This window comes from Solanum tuberosum, unplaced genomic scaffold (genome assembly GCF_000226075.1).
Source record: "Solanum tuberosum cultivar DM 1-3 516 R44 unplaced genomic scaffold, SolTub_3.0 scf00058, whole genome shotgun sequence".
In the NCBI taxonomy this organism is placed as follows: Eukaryota; Viridiplantae; Streptophyta; class Magnoliopsida; order Solanales; family Solanaceae; genus Solanum; species Solanum tuberosum.
The window spans coordinates 1738630-1760926 of NW_006238982.1; the positions used below are offsets into that span (position 1 = coordinate 1738630).

Here is a 22297-nt window from a genome sequence, read left to right on the forward strand (position 1 = left end):
ATTTTCAGAGTAAAGTTTCTGGTAGAACTCCACTATTTCCCCTTGGATCCTTTCTGGATCTTGGACTATATTCCCCTGAATGAGCAGTTGATCTATGTTGTTATACCTCTTGTGTGCATTAGCCATTTTGTGGAAGAAATTGGTATTCTTGTCCCCTTCCTTTAACCAAACAGATCTTGACCTTTGTCTCCAGTAAATCTCTTCATTTTTTATTAAACCCCCAGTTTCAGAAGTAAAGTTGCCTTTTCCGTTGCTTCATCTTCTGTCAATGCTCTATCAGTGGCAATATTTTCCACAACAGCCAGCTTTTCAAGAACATTCTTTCTCTGTTGGCCAAGACTTCCTTGCTCACTTCTATTCCATTCCTTCAATTTATGTTTCAAAGCTTTTAATTTAGATGCCAGGATGTAGTCAGGTGTCCCAATGTAATCGAAAGAGTCCCACCACTCCCTAATTCTATCTGTGAAACCATCCGTTCTTAACCACCAATTCTCAAATTTAAAATAACTTTTGTTCTTCCAAGAACCACCTTGAAGTGTGACTGGGGAGTGATCTGAGATTATTCTCTGCGTGGTATACTGTTTCAGATTACTAAAAGCATCATCCCATACTTGAGATACCAGGATCCTGTCAATTCTTGAAGCTATTTGATGGTTGTCCCCTTTAAACCAAGTGAACTTAGCATTTTCCAATTGGAGATCAATTAGATTCAAATCCTCAATCAAATCAGAAAACTCTCTCATTCCTAATGTTCTTCTAGTACAATTTTTCTTTTCTGAAGCATATCTTGCCACATTGAAATCCCCACATATTGCCCATGGACCTTCTATTAATCCTCCAATAGAGCCAATTTCTTCCCATACTAGTCTTCTTTCCACATAGCAATTGGGTGCATGTCCTGTAATGTGGCAGGAAAAGTCCTGCAATTGTGATTCAAATTTACAGGTGAGAGTATATGTCCCTGTCTCTAGTACCTCCCCCTTCCATATTCTACTATCCCACAACATCATTATCCCTCCTCTTGTCCCACTCGACTCCAAACATGCCATTTTGACCCACCTATCCCCCCAAATCTGCCTTACCAACTCAGTGATATCCCCCTGTAATTTGGTTTCTTGTAGACAAATGATGTCAGCTTTCCAGTCCCCCATAATGTTCTTGATAGCCCTCCTCTTATCTCTATTATTCAAACCCCTTACATTCCATGATACTAGTTTGAATTGCATCATGAAATGGTAAGGAAATTTCTCCCCTTTTCTCTACCCCCACTACACTTGAATTTCACATCAAATGCTACTAAACTTTTCAATTCTTTAGAACCTTTGAACCTTGTCCTCTTACAAACCACTGCAGCATCCTGATGTCTGGCTTGTCTGGCACTATCCACCTGTAATAGAAGTTCCAAAGCTTCTTGTTCATGACCTTGGAAGTCAGCACCCAGTAATTTCCCCAATCTGATCAGATTTTGTTTTACCCAAACAGATATCTCTGTCTCTTTTTCCGTAGTTAGATGTTGTTGTATGCACAATGGCTCAGCCTCTTCAACCTCCCATTCTTCAATGGAGGACACTAATCTCTGCTCTTGTGTATTGCATGCAACTTCTTCTACCCCTTTCTCCATCCCGTCCCTAATCAGGATTTGCGACTTTGGATTTGTGGTTTGCAAGACTGCATCTATCAAAACATCGCTTGAACTGATTATTGACATCTCCTGCACGTTACTCTGTTCTGTTCTATGCTGCATACAAAATTGGCTTTCTGTATCTTTAAGAGACCAGTCCTCTCTGTAGATGGGCTGTGTTGAGATTGTTATGTAATTAAAAATGACCAGACTTGCTGGGTCAGGCCCACTGGTTCCTTCATTTAAAAATTCAGGCCTTTCATTGAGGCCCAAAGCATCATCCTTCATTAAAAGGGGTATGTAACTGCACATACGTCAGTGGGTACCACCACTTTTGACAGCTTTTCTCTTCCCACATGGGTCTCTGTACTAGAATCCCTATTTATAAGGGATTTCTGAGCTGGAACACAGAGATTACTCCTTATTACCCTCTGGTTCATATTATGATCCAGGTTTATCACACTGTCATCTTCTCCGGTAAAAGTTGAGGCTTTTTCCGGCAACACTTCAAATCTTGCTTTGCTTTCCACCCATATCGGAAAAAAAACTTGATTCCGTCACGCACAATTGAAACTTCTTTTGGTATATTTCTTCCATCATCTGCCACCAAAATTCTTGCCCACTTCATATGGTTCTTTAATTCTGTCTCTTCTTCAGTAGCCACCCATCCACCACCGAGTTGTCAAATTTCTGCAAAAACTTGATGTGGCCAAAGATGAAGAGGGACTCCTATAATTCTGATCCATGTCTTTTTAGCTTCCATGAAGATTGGTTCACAACCTACGGTTGGACTCCACCATTCTAAGTTGAAACTAGGTTTTTCCATTTCCACTGGCCTTGAAGGGTTTGCTCCGCCATGAATTTATTAGGAAATTCAAAGAGGAACATATTGCCATATAGCTCATAAATATTGACTCCAAATGTCTTCTTCCATTCAGAAGATGACCATCTTCTAATCTCGGATAAGGAAGGTGATTCTTTGCTGGCCTTCTCCAAATGTCCCACAAGGCATCAAAATGCGCCATATTCATAATCCATGAGCCTTAAGCCAACCATATCATATACGTAACTTTTGAAAGCGTAAACATGATTTCATGAATCACTTGAAACATATGTAACTTTTGTTATGTATCGATCAATGCTATTGAGACTAAGTTGCACCTATAAGTGTTGCACATACCATTCAGACCCAAAAATACTTGTATAAACTTGTGAATAATGCATATGCTCATCTCCGCATATGTATAACCTCGAGTCTACTTGAAAACCATTTATGCATTTTTCATCAAACAGATAGGATGCAAAATATTTGGTAGTAAACACAATTTAGAACTTGGCCTCCTCTTACCTTTTTTTCTTAGCTAGCACCACAAGCTCAACCAAAGCTCCATAACTTTCATTCTACCTTAATTGTACTTGAAAGGTCATAACAAACTCATGCAACAATCCTTCACATTTGGGTGAATTGTCTTTACACATCTCAATTATATATCCTCTCGCATCTTTATTTTTCACCGAACCAAATGACCTCGAACCTATCAGTTTGATAGGAAGTGCATAAGGCAGGTTGAAAACAATGATCAGCAAGCAAATGCACAGTTAGCCTTGATAAACGAAAGACTAATTTAAAAATGTTGTATTGATTGTCTTCCCTCGAGGAGAGGGCCGGGAAGCTGATATTTTTGTGAATTTGGATATAAAAAACCTACAAACATGTGGACTGGGGATTAATCATTAATATGGAATAAGATTTGGAAGCACCAACTGCATTAAGTGGAATCTTCAGTGATGAGTAATGGTGAATCAATAGTGAACTAGGAGGATTCTTTCCCGTCGAAAGAGGTTTAAGACAGTGGAATCATTTTTCACTCCTTCTCCTTAACTTGGCTATGGATAGTGTATTAAAGGTTCATAATTGGAATAAAAAGACATGGAGAATATATCATATCTTCTACATGTAGATGATAAAATTCGTAATGTATGAGGTAGGGGAAGAGCAGGTGTTATGCTTGAGAACTATTTTATTGATAATGCATCCAAAGGTATGGCTTAATAATCAATAAAGTGGATGCATACGGTAGGAAATTAGGGTTCAAATCCAACCGTGGAAAATTAATTAGGTAATTTCTTTCTGTTTACCCTAACCTTGTTGGGTAAAGTTACTCTATAAATGTGCTAGTGGGAAGTAGCAGGTATCCGGTGGAATAGCCGAGGTGCGCTCAAGATGGTGCGGACACCTCTGTTACCCAAAAACAAGTACTTTATTGATAATTATAGATGTACAATGTTTCCACATTAATTTCAAGAAGCTGTTTGTCTTGCTACTGAGGTCAGTCACTCCTAGGAATTGCCAAAAATACCGGCTACAATGTTAGAAAGGCTGGCTAAAAGTATCTTGTGTGCCACCAGGGGCAAGACTAAATCAGATTACATAGGGGAAGGGGAGTTGGAAGAATCAGAAAGTTGGCTTAGTAGAAGGATGATACTTGTCACTAGGTGGCAGATTGGTCCTCAATGCATTTTGTATATATACTATGTCCCTACTTTCAAGTCTCCAAAAAGTAGTAAAATGACTGAATAAGTTAAGAAAGGATTTTCTACGACCGGAACAGAGAGAAGAACTTCCATTTTTGTCAAATGAGATGGAAGTCCAAACAGAAAAAGTGGCATGGAATTAGGAAATTCAAAAACCATAATGATAATCATTGTTAAGTGGCTGTGGAGAATCTATGACAAAGAAAATGCACTTTGTAGACAGGTGATTAGAGCAAAATATGGTATGGAGGTCTGGAAAACTAAATCATCCACTTGTCATGGTGTATGCAGTATGCACCTGGAAAGACATTAGACTATTATGGAGAGCTTCATAGAGAATACCATTTTCAACGAGAGAGATGGCACAGCAAACTTTTTTCCTGGCTTGATGCTTGGATAGAACACTCAACCTAGAAGAACCAATTCCCTACTAGTTTCAGAAATACAGTTAATTAGAGCAGTTATAGCATATTACAGACTGACATCAATATGGGACTGGAACTTAGTAGCAATTTCAGTGATTGGAAGATGGACGACATGTTCCAACTGTTACAGCAATTAGACTTCACAGCCCTTCGTACAAGCCGTGACACTTGTTATGGAATGACTGAGTAATGAGAAATTATTTTTATGGGATGACCGAGTAATGAGAGATTCTTTGTTAAACCTACTATAAAATCCTTTGCATACCAAAAATGTTCCAGTCTGGGTGGCCATGAAAACATTGAAGAATTGAGCACCCTATAAAGTGGAAAGTTTCACGTGGTTAGTGGCATAAGATGTATGTTTGATACAACATAAACTGCAAAATAAGGAAATGCAATTTCATTTGAAATACAAATGTATTTTTTCCAAGCTTTGTGTTGTAAGATGATCGGTTACAGGGAGTTGACGACTTGATAAATTTCCTCAGCTCATTATGTGCAGTAATGGACCAGAGTTTTGCTTGTTGTAATGCACACACCCATCATCCTCTTTGTTGAAGTGTATACTGTATATATCTAATCTAGATGGTGAAACTTTTAGGGAGAGCATACTCTTGTCTACTTGTCAGCCACATACTCTAGTTGCTCGATCTAATCATCCTTGAGAAGTGAAAAATTCTGCACATTTTGACCAATTTAAGGTGAAAATGGGGTTGCTCCCTTGGCAAAACTGGATAGCTTGTAAGGTAACTGCTCAGGTGTGGGCTCTGTTTACAAGCATAGCCAATGAATATTGGACTATGCCGGAACACACCTCTGACCTCCTTGGTTGCTGGATCAAAAGAGGAGGCATCAAAAGTCAGAAAAGATGGTGGAACAGTTCCAGCAAAAGTCAGCAAAACTTATTCATAGGGGTCACTCAGAATGAATGCATGGTTTGGTGGTTGCGACACAATTCAGGCAGATTCTCTGTCAGCCCCTATCAGATGCTTATTGAGACAATACAATGATGAATTTTGGATAAGAAAGCATATTTGGAAAGTAAAGATCTCCTGTAACGTGACATGTTTTGTTTGTCTAGTAGCTAGAAGGGCCTGCTTAACACAGAATAGTTTGATATATAGGGGTGTACTACTCTGCACTAGATGTCACTTGTGTGGAAGAGAGCCAGAAACTAATTGTCACGTGTTTTTACATTGTTAAGTGACTGTACGAGTTTGGAATATATTTCTAGCATAAGCAGGGAAACATTTGGGTCATGCCAAATAACACCAAGGATATGTAGTCATGCTGGAACAAAGGGAGAAGACCCTCTGCTAAGTAGAATAGCTTTGATTTGATTCCTGCATGCATATGGGGGCTGTATGGAAAGGAAGGAACTCAAGTTGCTTTGAAGATAGGGAAAGCTCATTCCAGAAGATAAAATGAATTGTCTGCTGTTCTATTTTTGGTGTAAGCAGGAATTTATAGAAGATTCAGAAGTTATTTAGATGTTCTAGGATCTTTGTAAGAAGATAGAAATTTCAGATTGTATATTTTGGTACATTCCCCTGTATTATGGCCAACACAGCTTTTTGCTCCTTTGAATATAAAATATTGTTACCATCTCTTAACAAAATAGCTCTGTTGCCTTACCATTATTTCTGTGGTTAGTTGAAGTACGGTCTATTGATTCTATTTCTCACTGGATGAAAGTGAATGTGCTACTTCTGAGAATTTAAATGAATTTAGATTTAGCATGAAATCTACTTTAAGTTTATATAATCCTAGAAAGGAAAAATCTTCATATACATCAGTTTCTTTCTCACCTTCTGCTCTGCTTATTTATCTTTCCTTATGCAGGTATGCTCAAACAGTTCCTACAAGACAACTTTTTGTAGAAATGCAAAGAGATCGATCCCTTGAACAACAAAATGCAGATACATATGACTGCTCCAACTTTGTTGATTTAGATTGGTTGTCTTCTTCTGGGAATTCCTGTGAGGAAGAGTTTTTGGACAGGTAATTGATTGAAGACACTAAGACTTATGACATATTTTGTTGAGGTTTACATTCTGTCAAGTTCTGTTGGCTTTAGGGGTTGTTACTCATTAGGTAGGATGTAGAAGAATAATGTTAAATAGAGTGTATTAGTAATGTTTGCATTAGTAATGCTTCGTATTACTTATGCAGAGATTATTTTGTATTAAATATAGTATGCATTGCATAATTTTTTTTAAAAAATATTTATTTACAAAGATACCCTCCCACAAATATGGTGGAAAAGATGTAAAAAGGGTTTTGAGGGGCAATTGGGTCTTTAACCATACTAATGCATGCATAAAATCCCCTTGCATTACTAATATCATAGATTTTCATCTATTAGTAATACACTTCTCAATACAAAATAGAGTGTATAACTAATGCAAGCAGCATTAGCTATACATAAGCTGAATAAGTATACCAAAAAAGGTACTACTAATACACAAAGCTAATACATGCATTATTTCTTCTAATACACTCTACCAAACGAGTCCTTAGAGTCTTGGAGGAACTAAGCAGTTGCTTAGGCCATTTTAAAAATCTGATTCCTTTAATTAAGTGAAGTTTGTTTATGTATTTATCTCCCATCAACCCAATTACTAAGATCGTGAGACACTTTGCACTTAGGTCCTTCCCGTTTCCGAAATGTTTGGTACTCTTCCATGCAACTCTCAAGGGTCGTTTGGTAGCTGGATAAGAAAACAAGTTATCCATGTATTAATTTTTGTATAGCTTATACGACGTTTGGTAGATAGGTAGGGAATAAACTATTCATGTATAAAATTAGTATGACGTGGGTTGACAATTTAGAAACCTACATGTATAAGTTATGAGAGAATCTATACATTATTTTATGCAGAATAGAGGGTGAAATAACTTATACATGAATATTATTCATCCCTGTATAAAATAATACATAGATTTACTCATTACGAATCCCTAGATTACTAATACCTCCATAACTCTAACCAACAACCAAACGACCCCTTAGGTATTGAGAATCCAAGTTATCTGTTAATTGATATTCCAAATGTTTTTAGTATGCTTTTTTATGACAGAGTAATCCATTGGGGCCAACCACAACCTTCAAGACTAAGGGATAGGACCCATCGCTCTACCCTTCTCTACGTAAATACCATACTTAGTTCGCATGGCGCAGGACCCTACCATGTGACATAAGTCACAAGTCCCTCAACCTTTGCCACTTGAACTAAGCTTTCGGGGAAAATGTTTTTATCATAATTTCCTTTTCATTTTAACTTTTATTTGTTCTGGTAGTCAATTTTGTATGACTTAGTGTTATGCAGTGATATTAGTTTCTTGTAAATTAGGAAATCAAATTGCTTTTAAGATCTTAAACATGCTATAACTTTTAGTACTCTGTAGCGTTCATTTTCTTTATGCCTTTAATCTTCTTGGGGTTTTGTGTAATGTATGGCTGGTCATGCGCTGTCAGTTGGCTATTTGGGACTAGTATTCCTGTGTTAAACTGTTTCCATTTTTTGGTTTCAAAGGATAACTTCAAATGAATATTCTGGTGATATCTGTTTTTGATAAAGGTGGTTTTAATCTTGATGTATGTATAGACTAGGCAGACGTTGAAAAAAAGTTGAGGCTTGACAGTTGACACTTCCTTTGTGTTCTGTGTTCCTTATTTCTCATATGGTGCCGTCAAGTTTCTGTTTCTGTAATCCTGAATTGCAGGAAGATAATCGTTGAGTTCTTCCATCTAGAACTGATTGACTTGAAGAAACAATGTCATTTGTGCTTTCTATTGGTGCAGGTCTTTGTTTACAAACTCCCCAATAGGTGGACTATCATCAGAGAATGTTGTCAGTGACATAGTGGGGGAAACAACCCCACTCTCCAGTGAAGGTGGCTGTAGCATGAATGTTGGTATTTCAGTTACTTCACAAGTAAGGCTTTTACCACCTTTTAATTAATAATTTTTTGTTGCCAAACCGCTCAAGTGATGTCTTTTGGTGCAATGTCATATCACCGAAAAAATATATATACATGAGGGGGTGCTTATAGAAGCCTTTTGTCTCCTATGTTGAATCGAAGAATGAATAAACTTCCCCTATGCAAAATGTTTATTTAACTAAATGAGGACTTCTACTTTACAAGATGTATGCATTTGAGCTTTAAAAAAAGATCTAACTAAATGTTAGAACCTATCTGTTGACGGAAGTAACATTCAAGCAGGTTCAAAAGAAAATTTACCTTTTTTCACACGAATCCTGAAATTTGGCAATCCATGTCCATCATTCTTCAATGTGGCTATAACTTGTCTAGGAAAATTTATATCCTCAGTGAAGAATGAACTCAAAATTGTTGTGTTCAAAAGTAACATTTTGTGTATATATATAGACATCATTACTAAAATGTGCTGGAAACCAAAATGGATTGTTACAGCATCCTTGCTCTTCTTATCCTAATACCTTAACGATTTCCTCATGATCATCTATGTACTCAGACTTGCACCAAAAACCGAAAAAAGAGAATACAGTTTGATTTAATTTTCCGTAAAGTACTACTTGCATCTTCAAGACATCTAAAGTTTCTTTCCACCAAATGCTTGCTGGGAAAATTTCCCATCTATCTTTGTGGCTGTTGCAGTTCCTCCCTTCATTCCAGCTTGCTAGAACTTCATTAGTTATTCTGGCTTTCCATCAGATTCCTCCTAGGTTGATGAACATATCCCACAGCTGGCTAGTAATTCTACAGTGTTAAAACAGATGGTTGATTGTTTCTGTTTCCTGTCCACACAGATAGCATCTTGAGCGCAGTTGTATCCCCCTCTTCCTCAGATTTTCCCGAGTCAAAACAGCTTCCTTGCATCCTCATTTGTTGTACCTCCCGGAAGTCTTGTAGCTGCCATGAAGCTTTTGTGTTTTTGATGGATATAATATGTTACCATTTAAAAAAAAAAAAAAAAGTGAATCAGATTCCACTCTTACCCTGTGACAGCTATTATTAAGACACCACTGTTGTCCAATCTTCAGGGCTTGGACCTCAGCTTTATTGTTACTGTAGCAGCCGTTATGGGCAGTGAATACCATCACCATGTGTCCACTGTGATTTCTCAGTACACCACCACTCCCTGCACTTCCTGGATTTCCCTTAATACAGCTATCATCATTTACGTTGAATTCGTTTTAGCTTGGTTTAGTCCATCTACCCAGCGAGGGATGGCAATGGGCCGGGGCAGGGGCTAGTTTGTCTCTAAGTGGGTGCGGGGCGGGTTGCGGTTTTTTAATAGATGCATATATAAGAAGCCACTAACCTTGCTCACATCCAAAATTACATTGAATCAGAAAAAAGTAATCAATGCATTTATTAGGTAAGTGTATAATTATGGGTAATTAATGAAAGTGTACTCAGTTTGAATAATTTTTTCCCTGAAGACTGCCACTTTGTTGTGGTAATTTTTTTCTACAAATTCAATTCACTTTCCAGTTCAATTAAGGATACACATCATGACAGAAATGAAAACAACTTTCGTATTGTACAACAATGGAATATTAAAATTCCCTGCAAAGAGTATGATTATGACAGTCAAGATACTAATTAGCTGAAATGTGTAAAAAAAAATATTATGAATTTCACTTTTAGTATCAAACTTAATTTTAAAAGAAAAAAATAGAAAAATTATGCAGGGTGGGGCGGGTTGCAAATAGATTTTTTTGTTATGGGGGGCGGGGCGGAGCAGGTTGAAGTATTCGTGGGGTTATGCGGGTTTGCCCAGCAACCTCCCACCCCACCCCACCCCGTCCCGTTTACCGTCCTTGTACCCAACTTGATATCACTTATAGGTCTATTTTGTTCCGCCTGTGAACTAGAGATTTAAAGAAGGTAAGTGTGAGTTGAGCAAAAGTTTCATCATATTGGGACAACTTCTGATCTAAACTCTTACTTGTTCAACTTCTGATTCCATCATACTTAAAAGCACATATGTGCTCGACTGCTTTCCTATTTCTCATACTAAAATTGATAGTAAACATTGCAAAAATAGCTCATGAACTTTGTTGTCAAGTTTTGTCAGGCACCACCTCATTACATTAGTTCTGAGATTTCCACCTGAAAAGACAATACCACAAGAATTTGAAAATAATTCTAGATAGATGTGGCCATTTTCCCTTCACTGAAAGATGGTTGATAGTCAGGCTTCTACCACAGTAGAAGTTTTTATTGTGGTTCTATGATTAGATGGAGGACATTATTTGGCAATTGACGGTTCATTGTAGACACTTTCTGTCTTTCCTGGTTTGCCAGAAAATTACATGACTGACGAGTGACGACCATCGAAAGTTGTCTTTGTTTCTCGAAGCTCTTGAGGAAATGGATAAATGGTAGACCATATCTTCTCTAAAAAAGAGAAAATATTTATATTGCTATAAACTAAACTGAGGAAAACATACCATATGTACTTGTCGCATGTATAGTGTATTGTTTGTTGGACCATGAACCAGATCAAGTAGATTCTTAAACTAGAATTTCACTTTCAAGGTTGTCACTACCACCTATAATTGAAGTAACATGATAGGTTTCAAATTGACGATTATGTAACTATTAATGTGATCATTCCAATAAAGTTGGAGCATTGTAACTTGTGTCATAATTGTAGTAGGGATCATTGGTCTAGGGAAAAAAGGGATGGAGGGCTAATGAGATACATTCCCAAAGCTCAACCTTCTAAGAAAAAAAGTTTTCACCTTACTTGCCTTCTTTGGACAGAAAAGATCAAATTTATAAAGTTATTTGTCAAACTGCTAGTCTTGAATTTCCATAGCTAATTTAAATATAAAGGTGAGATATCATTGGTTGAAATAGTAGTGAAATTGGGTTCTGTCGGTGGGGTGGGGGGATCATTGGTAACTGGGCAGCTACTAACGGAAAAGTTGTCGAAGAATGTCTTTCTAAGTGGAGAGTACTTTTTGTAGTTTGTCATAGATACTTTCGCCAAGACTTTCTCAACTCCCTGAAGTATTGAAAGGAACGGTTTTCTTTGATCTTCCCTGTACATGTCCAGCGTTCTCTTGGTGCTATTTTCATTAAAAGACAGAAACTGAATGTATTGATTGTAGATTCTAAGTTTGTTCATCTCAAAGAAGAAGATTCTCTGAACAATATTAGCAGCTTTCCTTAGTGTGTTGGCTTATTAGTCACCTAACACATGATTGTAGTGCTTCTGATTTGAGGCCATATTTGACTGACTCAGTCTTTGTTTCTGGTAAAGTTGACAACGCACTGTATTAACAATTAATGCTAAGTTACTGAATAACGCTGTGACCTTCTCTTTGCTTGATATTCAACTATAGAATTCACTATCTGCAGGGAACAGCAAATACTGGAGCAGAGGCATCCTACAGTGATGCCCAGAGTTGTGTAGTTGTCGAGGAACTTTCAGATAGCTTTGTACGTTGGGTAAACTATGGAGAGACCCTGTGTCATTGAGCTGTTGAAACATTGTACTTTATACCTTTCCAGTGGGTCGTGTTGGTAAATGGCGGCGCCTTCAGCTCATTCTACTACTGGAGAAGTGAGTTCTATGGTAAATGGCTCATGTTTGGAGAAGTGTTGCGTGGGAATCCTAGGATGAAACGCAACATTTGTTGTATCAGCATTCTTTTTACAATATTACCCGACTAAGAAAACCATCTAGGCCTGCATTTATATGATTGTGAAAATGGTCGATCTAGTCGGATACCATTAGTACATAGTCAACAGTTATAAGATTCTTTCTGGAACTCTTTTTCACAGATTGTAGGTTCCAATGTTGTAAATACTTGCTAGCATTTCCATTCTGACTTATTTTAGGTCAATTTTTCATTTGAAACACATACTTGTATTGGAAGTGACATCTATAATCGTGCAATAAGTTGTTGAAACAAATTTGCTACTTGTATTGTCAATTAACAATCATCAGTCAAGGGGCACTTGACTTCGAGTCTTGATAAAGATGCTAGAACCATTTAGCTGATGGATTTTCGATGCAGAATGAGCAAGGTAACGGCGAAAAGCATAATTATACTAAGCTAGATATGCTATTGCTCAAGGATATTTTCATTTGTACCTTCTCCTAACCATAGCTGCCTCACCTAATTAGGTTATGAACAGTACAATTCTCACAAGGACTAAAACAGAGCATCACATCTTCATGTGTAAACAGTTGAACTAAACTGTAACTTGACTTTTCTTAATATCAACTAACTCCTCCACAGTTTTTTAATCTGCATCATTTGGGTCAAGCTCAGAAAAGTCTTGACAAAAATTGCTTTTAGGATTTTTATGACAGTGAACTTACTCAATTGACCTCAAGTTTTGTCTTGTAAGCAAAAGTTAGAACTTAGGTATGTTGTCCATTAGAGATAAGTTTTAAACTTTTGTTTATGAGACAAGTGTGCAGGATAATTTAAGATAGTAGAAGCAAAAGCAAGAACTTAGGTATGTTCAAGATATTTTAAACACAGGTTCCATAAACTTGGTCTTATAAGCAAAAGTTAAAACTTATGCCTAGGCAACTATAAATTCCTCCTAGCAAAATTTTCAAGTTGTAATCATGTTTAAAAAAAATTATTTAGGACATAATTTCCTCCCTTAAAAGCCTTTATCTTCAAAGAAGGTAGGAAGTTTGGTCTTCACCACCTAATATTCTTCCTAGGTTGCCTGTTCTCTAAGCATGCCCATTCATTGCTGCAAAAACTTGAGGCACTACTAGGAGTGGCAAACAGGCAGGTCATGTTGAAATGAGTTAGGTAAAAATAATAAAATTTTCTACCCATCCATATTTGATAGAGATTAAAAAAGAAAAAAAAGTGAGTTGAGTAATGTACGACAAATTAATGGGGTATCCATATTTTATGATCGATAATATATTTTGATACATAGTTGATCTACTTTTGAAATGATGAAATATCCAAGCCGTTTTTAAATGGTAACCGTTTTGTGTACAACCTTATTTTCCTTTTTTTACCATCCTCCTCCCAAGAATACTTTTGAGGCTCCACACAATAGGGACTTGGCTAAATGGTTAAATGTATCTGGTACACTGTGACAATGAAACAATGGTAGAAAGTAGAATAAATGGCCACATGAGGGTATAATACTTAGCTGACCATTTAGTGAATGCTTGGTTGGACAAGATCAGCAGCTGTCTAGCATAAGGTTAGTTAAAACCAATCTCCCACATGCAATTTCAAGTCACTCCTGTTTTATGGTTGGCCAAAGCATGTTATCTAGTGTTGAGCTACTATATGCAAATGAAACCTGAGATGAGCTAAATAGCTGAGTTATAAGTTCAATTATACCACCACTCAGCCAAGGGAAGATTAAGAGACCAGTTCATGTTTGACTGTTTGAGTAATAACACGCGGTTTTGTTTAGTACTTCAGTCAGTATGTATGTCCATCTGATTGGGGATTGAAGGCGGAAAAAGTGACTCCCTGTCATGCAAATGGCTCCTATATTGTCACTTCCAATATGTTTAAACAAGTCTGCCACAAAAGAAGCAGATTAATAGCAGCAATGAAATGGCTGTTCTTGGTCAATCTATCTACAATCACCAAGATACTAGTTCTTCCGCTATCAATAAAATCCTCCATGCTGATACAAGACCAAACTGATTTAGGAATAGCTAAAGGTTAAAGAAGCCCAAGAGAGGTTGTGCTCATCATATATGCCCTTTGATAAACTGAGCACTTACTCATATAAGTGTTAGTATCATACCTTAGTAGAGAAGAATTGAAACTCTGTTGTAGGTGTTCTTCATTTCGGAATGGCCTCCGCCTAGATAATCATGCCATAGATGAATAACATCTTGCCTGAGTTGGTGATCACTTTTTAACCACTAATCTATCATACCTGCTTCACTGTTGGTTAATGAATGTATACCTTTCAACCCCTTTTCCTGCTCTTTCTCGATAATTGCTGGATACAATCTTTGTATTACTCGTAATCATAACTAATTCTATAATTTGATCTCCGAGCTCCAATGCCATATCAACTATTACTACCTATGAAACATACAAATATTCACTGCTGCCATTAGCCTAAACATGCTTAAAACTCAACACTGCCACTCGGCCTAAGTACTCTTTTCTATTCATGACCAAAAAGATACTGGGCAGAAATGGTGTTCGATGATGGAGAGAGGAATAGGAGAATAAGAGGAAAAGGGTCGTAGTGGTGATTTGAAGAGAGGAGAAAAATGAAGATGAAGGATGGCAAAAATGGCTGAAAAGGGAGATGTAGAAAAATGGAGAAGATGAAAGGAAAAAACCCTCGTATGAATGATTTAAGAATTGAAAAAAGATAAAACTATAAACCTTGTATGTATTAGAAAAAATAACAAAATGAAAAATAGACCTTTTGTGGGCGAGGGTCTCAGCAGGGACAGGTTGAAGGGGCCACTGGGGCGAGCTGAAAATGGGAAAAAAAATGCTCACAGGCAAAAGCGGGTGAAATTTTTGCAGGTTAAACCCCACCCTGCCTGCCATGCCTAGACACAAAGAACCAACAAGTATGAATTTACACTAGCCACAGGAGATAAAAGGAATTGAATGTGTAGAGAAGTAAAAGTAGGAAGCTTTAGATCATACTTATATGCAAGTTGGTCATGTGCTACATCACATTATGAAATTTCCAAACATTGTCTAAGACCTGCAAATATTCATCATCACATTTCTGGGGCAAGAAACTCATAATAATGTGATAAGAAGACAATGCATCTCTGTAACAATGAAGTTAACTGCATCATAAGTGATTCTACAACAATCATTGACTAAAACAAGGCACAACACATTGTCCATTGAATTAAGTTTGAGTAGTATGCCAAGGGTTTAGCTTCTTATAAGATCTACTACAAGCATGAGAAAGTTTTACTATAACAGCAGGCTGTCATTTAATATGGATGCATAAAAAGTTTTCTTTTGATAAAGCTGCATGTAAGTTGTTATAATTGCAAAAGATGGAAGAAGAAACCTCTGCAAATATGGCACCAGATTAAAAGTTGGGTAGAAACCCGTAATCATTAAAACTGAGGGCTAGGATAACCTCCCTTGAAGGAAAAAGGCAATAAAAAGTACACAGAACTACTTAAATATTAATAAATGGAGTAATTAGATAAAAGAAATTGATATACCGAGAACAAAACTACACTTGCAAAGCTTGTGTAACATTGGCAAGAGATATTACTCACTTATTTTCCAAATTTAATTGGAATATGAACTCCAAGTCTACTACATAAACCAGCAGTGAAACGCTTTTCTAGTACTTGAGGAAAGGGTATCATAACATTATCAAGTATAACCACTTTGACAAAGAGTATCATAACATTACCAAGTATACCAACTTGGGCAAAAAGCAAAAAGAAAAACTATTGGAAAAAGACCATGGACGTTTACCAGCCACCTCCACCTCTTCTGTCTTGCATCTCTGCTTGCCTCTCCTCTTTCAGTTTCTCCACAATTTTAAGAATATCTCGGTTATAGAAACGATCACGCACATACTTCCTTTCTTCAGCTTGTATCTCCTTGATAGCACTTGGATATGGATTAGGAGGTGGTTTCTTCCCCTGAAGTCGAGCAATCTGCTTCAATCGAGAATATGCTTTCTTTTTCGCTTTCTTTTCTACACGATATTCCATCTATAGCAACAAAACCAATGTTCTTAAAAGAGAGATCCTAGGAGAAGATTGAACCTCAATGAATTTAAATCTAGAAAGACGAGATACGTACATCAGCAACAGCCACAGCTTCCTCTTCACTGACCCCCTGCTCCTTTAACTCGAGCACTCGCCACCCGTAAATTCGGGCTGGAGGAGGGTCAAATCCAGAAATTCTGTTAAAATTATAAAGAAAATAATAATAAAGCCTCAATCCGCAAAAACATTGAGAAATTTAACATGCCAATTTTTCCAATAGGAAAATAATGATAAAACACTGATTCTATTCTAGACTGCACAACAGATGATGTGCTGAGACCTTAATTTTATTTTCAATTGCCAATATAGTATTTATCATGTTATGTAATTGGCTGCGCTGTACACACTTCTTTCCTCGACATGTTGCGCATTATCCTTTTAAAATTAAAGTCTACACAATCAAGCTGTTAAGTCTGTAAACTAAAGGATCAAAAATACAACACGGCCTACACCTCAAGGATAGTTTACTAATAATGCAACTGTTAGACGATAATGAAGACAAAGTCAAACAATACATACTAAGAACCATTAACAGGTTAAAAAGCCATACTTAATAGCATCCTCGTGTTTCGACTCTGGGTACTTTTGGAAGAACTTCTTGATGTAGACATCCTCAGGTAAACTGATGGGTAGCAATTTGTTCTCGGCACGAGGAAATGTTGCAGGTGGAGCCCTAGAAAACAAAAATTCAAAGCAGCAACCAGCATTACAGGCATATTTTCATCTCGCACACGTAACAGTGAAATTACCCTAATAAACTCTAAATTTATACATAAATGTGTCATTTCAACATAGTAATAGTTCAAGAGTAGGTTTTTGAACAATAAAGAGATAACTGAATGAAGAAAAGGAGATACTAACTGCTCCATTGCTTTGAGCCATACAGGTTCAGCTTTGGCTAAACCTTTGACAAGCCTTCTAGTTCTACTTAGCAAATCACCTTTCATGAACGACATGGTACCACAGATCCAAAAATGCTGTCAAACCCAAAAAGAAGAAAAAAAATCGTGAATATCGTCGGAACTGATGAAATTGAATATTAAATTTGATCAGAAAGAAAGCTAATTACCTCACCTTTGATTAGATCGGAAAAAATGGTGCAAAACCGGCGGGCGGCGGAACGGCCGGAGGGAAGTTGGGTTCAGGGATGGTTTTGTGGGCTTACTGGGACGAAGAAGGTAAATTAGCCACTTTTAACACAAGACATAAATTATAATAAAGTACTATATCATTTCAATTTGTTTGTATTTTTGAAATAAAAAGAAAATTTCTTTTTTCCTGATTTGATAATCTTTAATTTTAATATAATATCTCATATGATATTTTTATGAGTACGAAGTAATTAGAAAAAATCATATATATTTTTTAACTAGGTAAATTATCCTCCCTACGCGCAGTGGTGAACTACCTCAATAAGCTTATCTATAATTATTCAATTTTGTTTTTAAGTGAGTACAATGAATTGTCAAGAATATTTTATCCAAAAACGAATTGTAATAGATTTTTAATTCTATAACCACTACTAAAAAAACAGTGAATACCGACTTCCGGAAGTCAGAAGAATCTGACTAAATGAATAAAGAAATTCAAGAAAATGAAAAATCTGTTCAAATATTAGAAACAGAAGAAGACCATCGAGGGTATGCTTTAAAAAGCAACTTTTTGACGGAGAAACATTTTAGAAAAATCCAAGGATTAAAACTAAATCTTAAAGTAGAAGACAATCTACTAAGCAGAATGCAAAGAATGTTTGCAAGAGATAAAATTTCCTATCATGAATATCAAGAAATAGAAAAGGTATAGAAATTACCCAAACAACAGGAAAACATAAACTAAACCTGTTAACAAAGCCCATGATAGACCAAATTCTCAGGAAAATTCCTGAAAGAAAAAGAAAGAAAATGAATTACGTTCATTTAGGAGGAATCCAAATATTGGTCAAATCGACTTTTAAAGAAGGAATCAATTGTCCAATAGTGATAAATCTATCAGATGAAAGATTCATAAATGCAAGAGAAGGAAATCTTGGTATAGTAGAGGGAAATCTAGCCTATACATTTCACTAAAAGATGCTGATTTTAATGATGCATTAAGTTTGCATTTTCAGATCAAAAGAAATGATCTATTTAAACCAGGTAATCACATAATGAGTATATATTACCAGGCATTATACACTGTTACAAATTCAAACTATGGTAAAATATACAAAAATAAAGGAATGATCGAAATAGATCAAGAATGTGCAGGAATTGCGAGAATAGTTGAAGCAGAAATTCAACAAGCCCAAATTCCAGATGAATATGAATTCGATTTGGAAAAACACAAGAAATAGGAAGTACTAGTAACCCTAGACTTTCGATAGAATATGGAAGAAATTCAATTAGAAAAAGCATATCCAATAGATATCCGCTAAAAATTGAAACTCCAAACATAACAAAAATAAAGGGAAGAATCTTCAATGGAACAGAATGGAAATATCAAGAAATCTTGATACAAACAAGAGCAACGGCTAATCATGTAAAGGGTATCATAATAGAAGGTCTAACCGTCTATGAAGGAGAACACTATACATATAAAACCTTTGAAGGGAATAATTTTAGTTGTAAAAACATGGTAGACCTACCTATACAACTAGATACTATAAGAACAACAGTTCCTTGTTATATAACCAATCACGATGGTGATCACGAAATAATTTTAGGGAATATATTCCTAAATAAACTGGAAGATTATAGCATTGGTAAAAAGGGAATAGAAATGCTATACAATGGTGAAACTTGTTTCATAACAAAAATATAATGCCAAAAGAAACAATTTTTAAAGTTTCAGTTTTCATAGAAATAACTTTCTATGATACAAAACTAACAACCTGCTGTCAGTTAGACAATGGATCAGAAACTAGTCTAGCGAAATCTTTTTTAATAAAAGATTGGGACATAAATAAAAATAACATCTCGATGATTGGAATCACAGGAGATAAAGAAAAGCTTTCTAAATCTAAGGAAAAGGTAGAAATAATCCTAGGATCAAAGATTGTTTCTATAAATAAATTATTTGCTTATGATAAACTGGAAACAAATTTATTATTAGGAAATGATTTCATACAACAGTTTCAGGATTATCATCAAACTTTATATATGATAAGCCTAAAAACTCCTTGTGGATATTACATTAAGTCCCTAGAAAACAAAATCCATATAATCTTGAAAAAAATAATGGAAACTACAAAAGAAAATACTTAGAAAATCTAAGAAAAATTACTTGTAAATGTCTCAATCTAGAAAGGATTAAAGAAAATCTACAAAAATCCTATGGTGAAAATCCACTAGAAAAATGGGAACAAAACCATGAAAGAGCAATTTTAACTCTAAAAGACCCTAGTATAATCATCAGGGTTAGACCCATGCTCTACAATGAAGATGATAAGATTGAATTCAAAATTCAGATTAAAGAATTATTAAATCTAAAATTAATAAGGATGAGTAAAAGTCCTCATAGCAGCCCAGCATTTATGGTAAGAAATCATGCTGAAATCAAACGAGGAAAAAGCTCGCATGGTAATAAACTATAAAGAGCTAAACAAAAACTGCATATTTGATGGATATTTTATCCCAAATAAAAACAATTTAATTAACCTTAGACAAAAGGAAAAACATAATTTTTCAAAATTCGACTGCAAAAGTGGATTTTGGCAGATAAAATTAAGCAGAAAACTCAATTCAGTTAACTGCTTTCAGCACTCCTAGTGGACACTATGAGTGATTAGTCATGCCATTTGGACTAAAAAATGCTCCACAAATATTCCAAAGAAAAATGGATAAAATATTCTCTGAAAAGGAATTTCTAATAGTCTATATAGATGACATTCTAATATGTTCCAAAACATATGAAGAACATTTAAAACATCTGAAAGAATTTTTAGAAATTTGTTTAAAAAATGGAATCGTGTTAAGCCAGAAAAAAGCTGACATTAATAAAAATGAAATAGAATTCTTAGGAATGATTATTTCAAAAAATGGAATTGAACTCCAATCACATATCTCAAGGAAAATTATAGAATTTCCTGACAAATTAACAACAAAACAAGAAATCCAAAAATTTATATTATTTTTGTTTTGTGTCTTATGTTTATTATATTTTTTATTTGATATTGTAAATAGTGTTTAAAATATTTGTTAGATTTTAATATGTCAACTAGAAAATATGAATCTGGTCATTCAAAACTTAAAAGAAAAAGAAAAGTCGATAACTTGATAAAATCTCAAAAAGTGCTCTTGATAAATTTTTGAAAAACAATGTTAAAATTAAATCAAAAACTCTTTAGAAGAACAAGTCACTAACTTAGTTGAAGTTGAGTTAGATAATGATATAAACCAAAAAGAAGAAGAAGGAGAGAAAATTAGTGAAATGTCGGATGTAGATTTCCAAAAAAATCAAAAACTTATAAATGAATTAAATAATCATACTCCTAAAAATATCTATGATCCTAATCAATGGAATATTGTTGATACAAAGTTAAGAGACTTATTAGTAGAAAAGGGACCAATTAGAATTACCGACACATGTTTTTCAAAGGATTAATTTTTAAGGCACTTTTCTACTACATATTATTTTTAAAAGTTGGCAAATGGAGAAAGACATGAAAGAATATGGTTAGTTTATTCCAAAAGATTTGAATAAGGTATTTTGTTTTTGTTGTAAGTAATTTAATACGACCTTTAATGCAAAGAATAATAAGTTAGCTAATGAAGGTAGTAGAGATTGGAAATATCTTACTACTAAGCTTAGAACTCATGAAACAACTAACCAACATATTATTAATATGAGTTCATGGATTGATTTAGAATTTAAATTGCGTAATAATAAAACAATCGATAAAAATATTCAAGACCAAATTAATAGAGATAGAGAACATTGGAAAAACGTATTGTCAAGAATTATTTCTGTCATAAAAACTCTTGAAAAAAATAATTTGGCGTTTAGGGGGAAAAATGAAAAAATCTATCAAGAAAATAGCGGAAATTTCTTGAGTCTTAATGAAATGATTGCAGAATTTGATCCAATTAAGCAAGAACATATTCGACGAATCAAACATGATGAAATTCATAATCATTATCTTGGACATAATATACAAAATAAATTAATAAATTTATTGGCAAGTGAAATTAAGAACAAGATTATTGAAAAAGTTATAAAAATAAAGTATTTCTCTATCATACTTGATTGCACGCCAGATACAAGTCATCAAGACCAAATGTCTTTTATAATACGGAGTGTAGATATTTCGGCAACTCCAATAAATGTAACCGAATATTTCTTAGAATTCTTAAAAGTGGATGATACAAGTGGAAAAGGTCTTTTTGAAGTTATTTTAGATGAAATAAAATGTATTGGACTTGATATTGATAATTTAAGAGGACAAGGATATGATAATGGGTCTAATATGAAGGGAAAACACCAAGGAGTGCGACTTCTTGATATAAATCCTAGATCATTTTATACACCATGTGGTTGTCATAATCTAAATTTGGTACTTTGTGATATGGTTAATTCTTGTACGAAAGCTATATCATTCTTTGGAGTGGTACAACGTATATATTCATTATTTTCTTCGTCTACTAAGCGGTGGAAAATTTTAAAAGATAGTGTACCTAGTTTAACTCTTAAATCATTGTCACAAACTCGGTGGAAAAGTCGTATTGAAAGTGTTAAAACAATAAGGTTTCAAACTCCACAAATAAGAGATGGTTTATTTAAATTAGAAGAAGTTAGTGATGATCCAAAAATTAAAAGTGAAGCTAATTGTTTAGCAATTCTTGAGCTTGAAAATTTTGAATTTTTATTGGGTATGACTATTTGGTATGATATGTATTATTTGCTGTAAATTCAATTAGCAAAAGCTTACAATCAAAAGATATGCATATTGATGTTGCTATATATATAGATCAATTAAGATGTTTAGTTTCTTTTTTTAAAACATATAGAGAAGAA

At 35.1% G+C, this 22297-nt stretch overlaps 2 protein-coding genes and 1 long non-coding RNA gene across 4 annotated transcripts in view; 1 reads left to right on the forward strand and 2 right to left on the reverse strand.

Annotated features, from left to right (window-relative positions):
- LOC102590842 (phosphoinositide phosphatase SAC3-like) overlaps window positions 1-12498 on the forward strand; it is a 49923-nt gene extending 37425 nt beyond the window's left edge. For both annotated transcript variants that reach the window (XM_015307438.1, XM_006344505.2), the window contains exons 14-16: window positions 6424-6582; window positions 8387-8519; window positions 11941-12498. In XM_015307438.1, coding sequence (XP_015162924.1) covers window positions 6424-6582; window positions 8387-8519; window positions 11941-12060 — 412 coding nt within the window. In that variant the 3' untranslated portion in view covers window positions 12061-12498. The remainder of the gene's footprint in view (window positions 1-6423; window positions 6583-8386; window positions 8520-11940) is intronic.
- A 1081-nt stretch (window positions 12499-13579) lies between these two features.
- LOC107060079 (uncharacterized) lies at window positions 13580-14872 on the reverse strand. Its single transcript, XR_001473133.1, has 2 exons — window positions 14332-14872; window positions 13580-14208 (listed from the first exon to the last, which is right to left on the reverse strand). It is a non-coding gene; the product is annotated as an uncharacterized lncRNA (long non-coding RNA).
- A 911-nt stretch (window positions 14873-15783) lies between these two features.
- Window positions 15784-17285, reverse strand: LOC102590287 (uncharacterized; the record flags this gene model as incomplete). Its single annotated transcript, NM_001288061.1, is given in 4 exon segments — window positions 15784-16249; window positions 16341-16443; window positions 16857-16979; window positions 17168-17285. Coding segments are annotated over 4 exon segments (567 nt in total). The 3' UTR covers window positions 15784-16003.
- Window positions 17286-22297: the final 5012 nt, after the last annotated feature.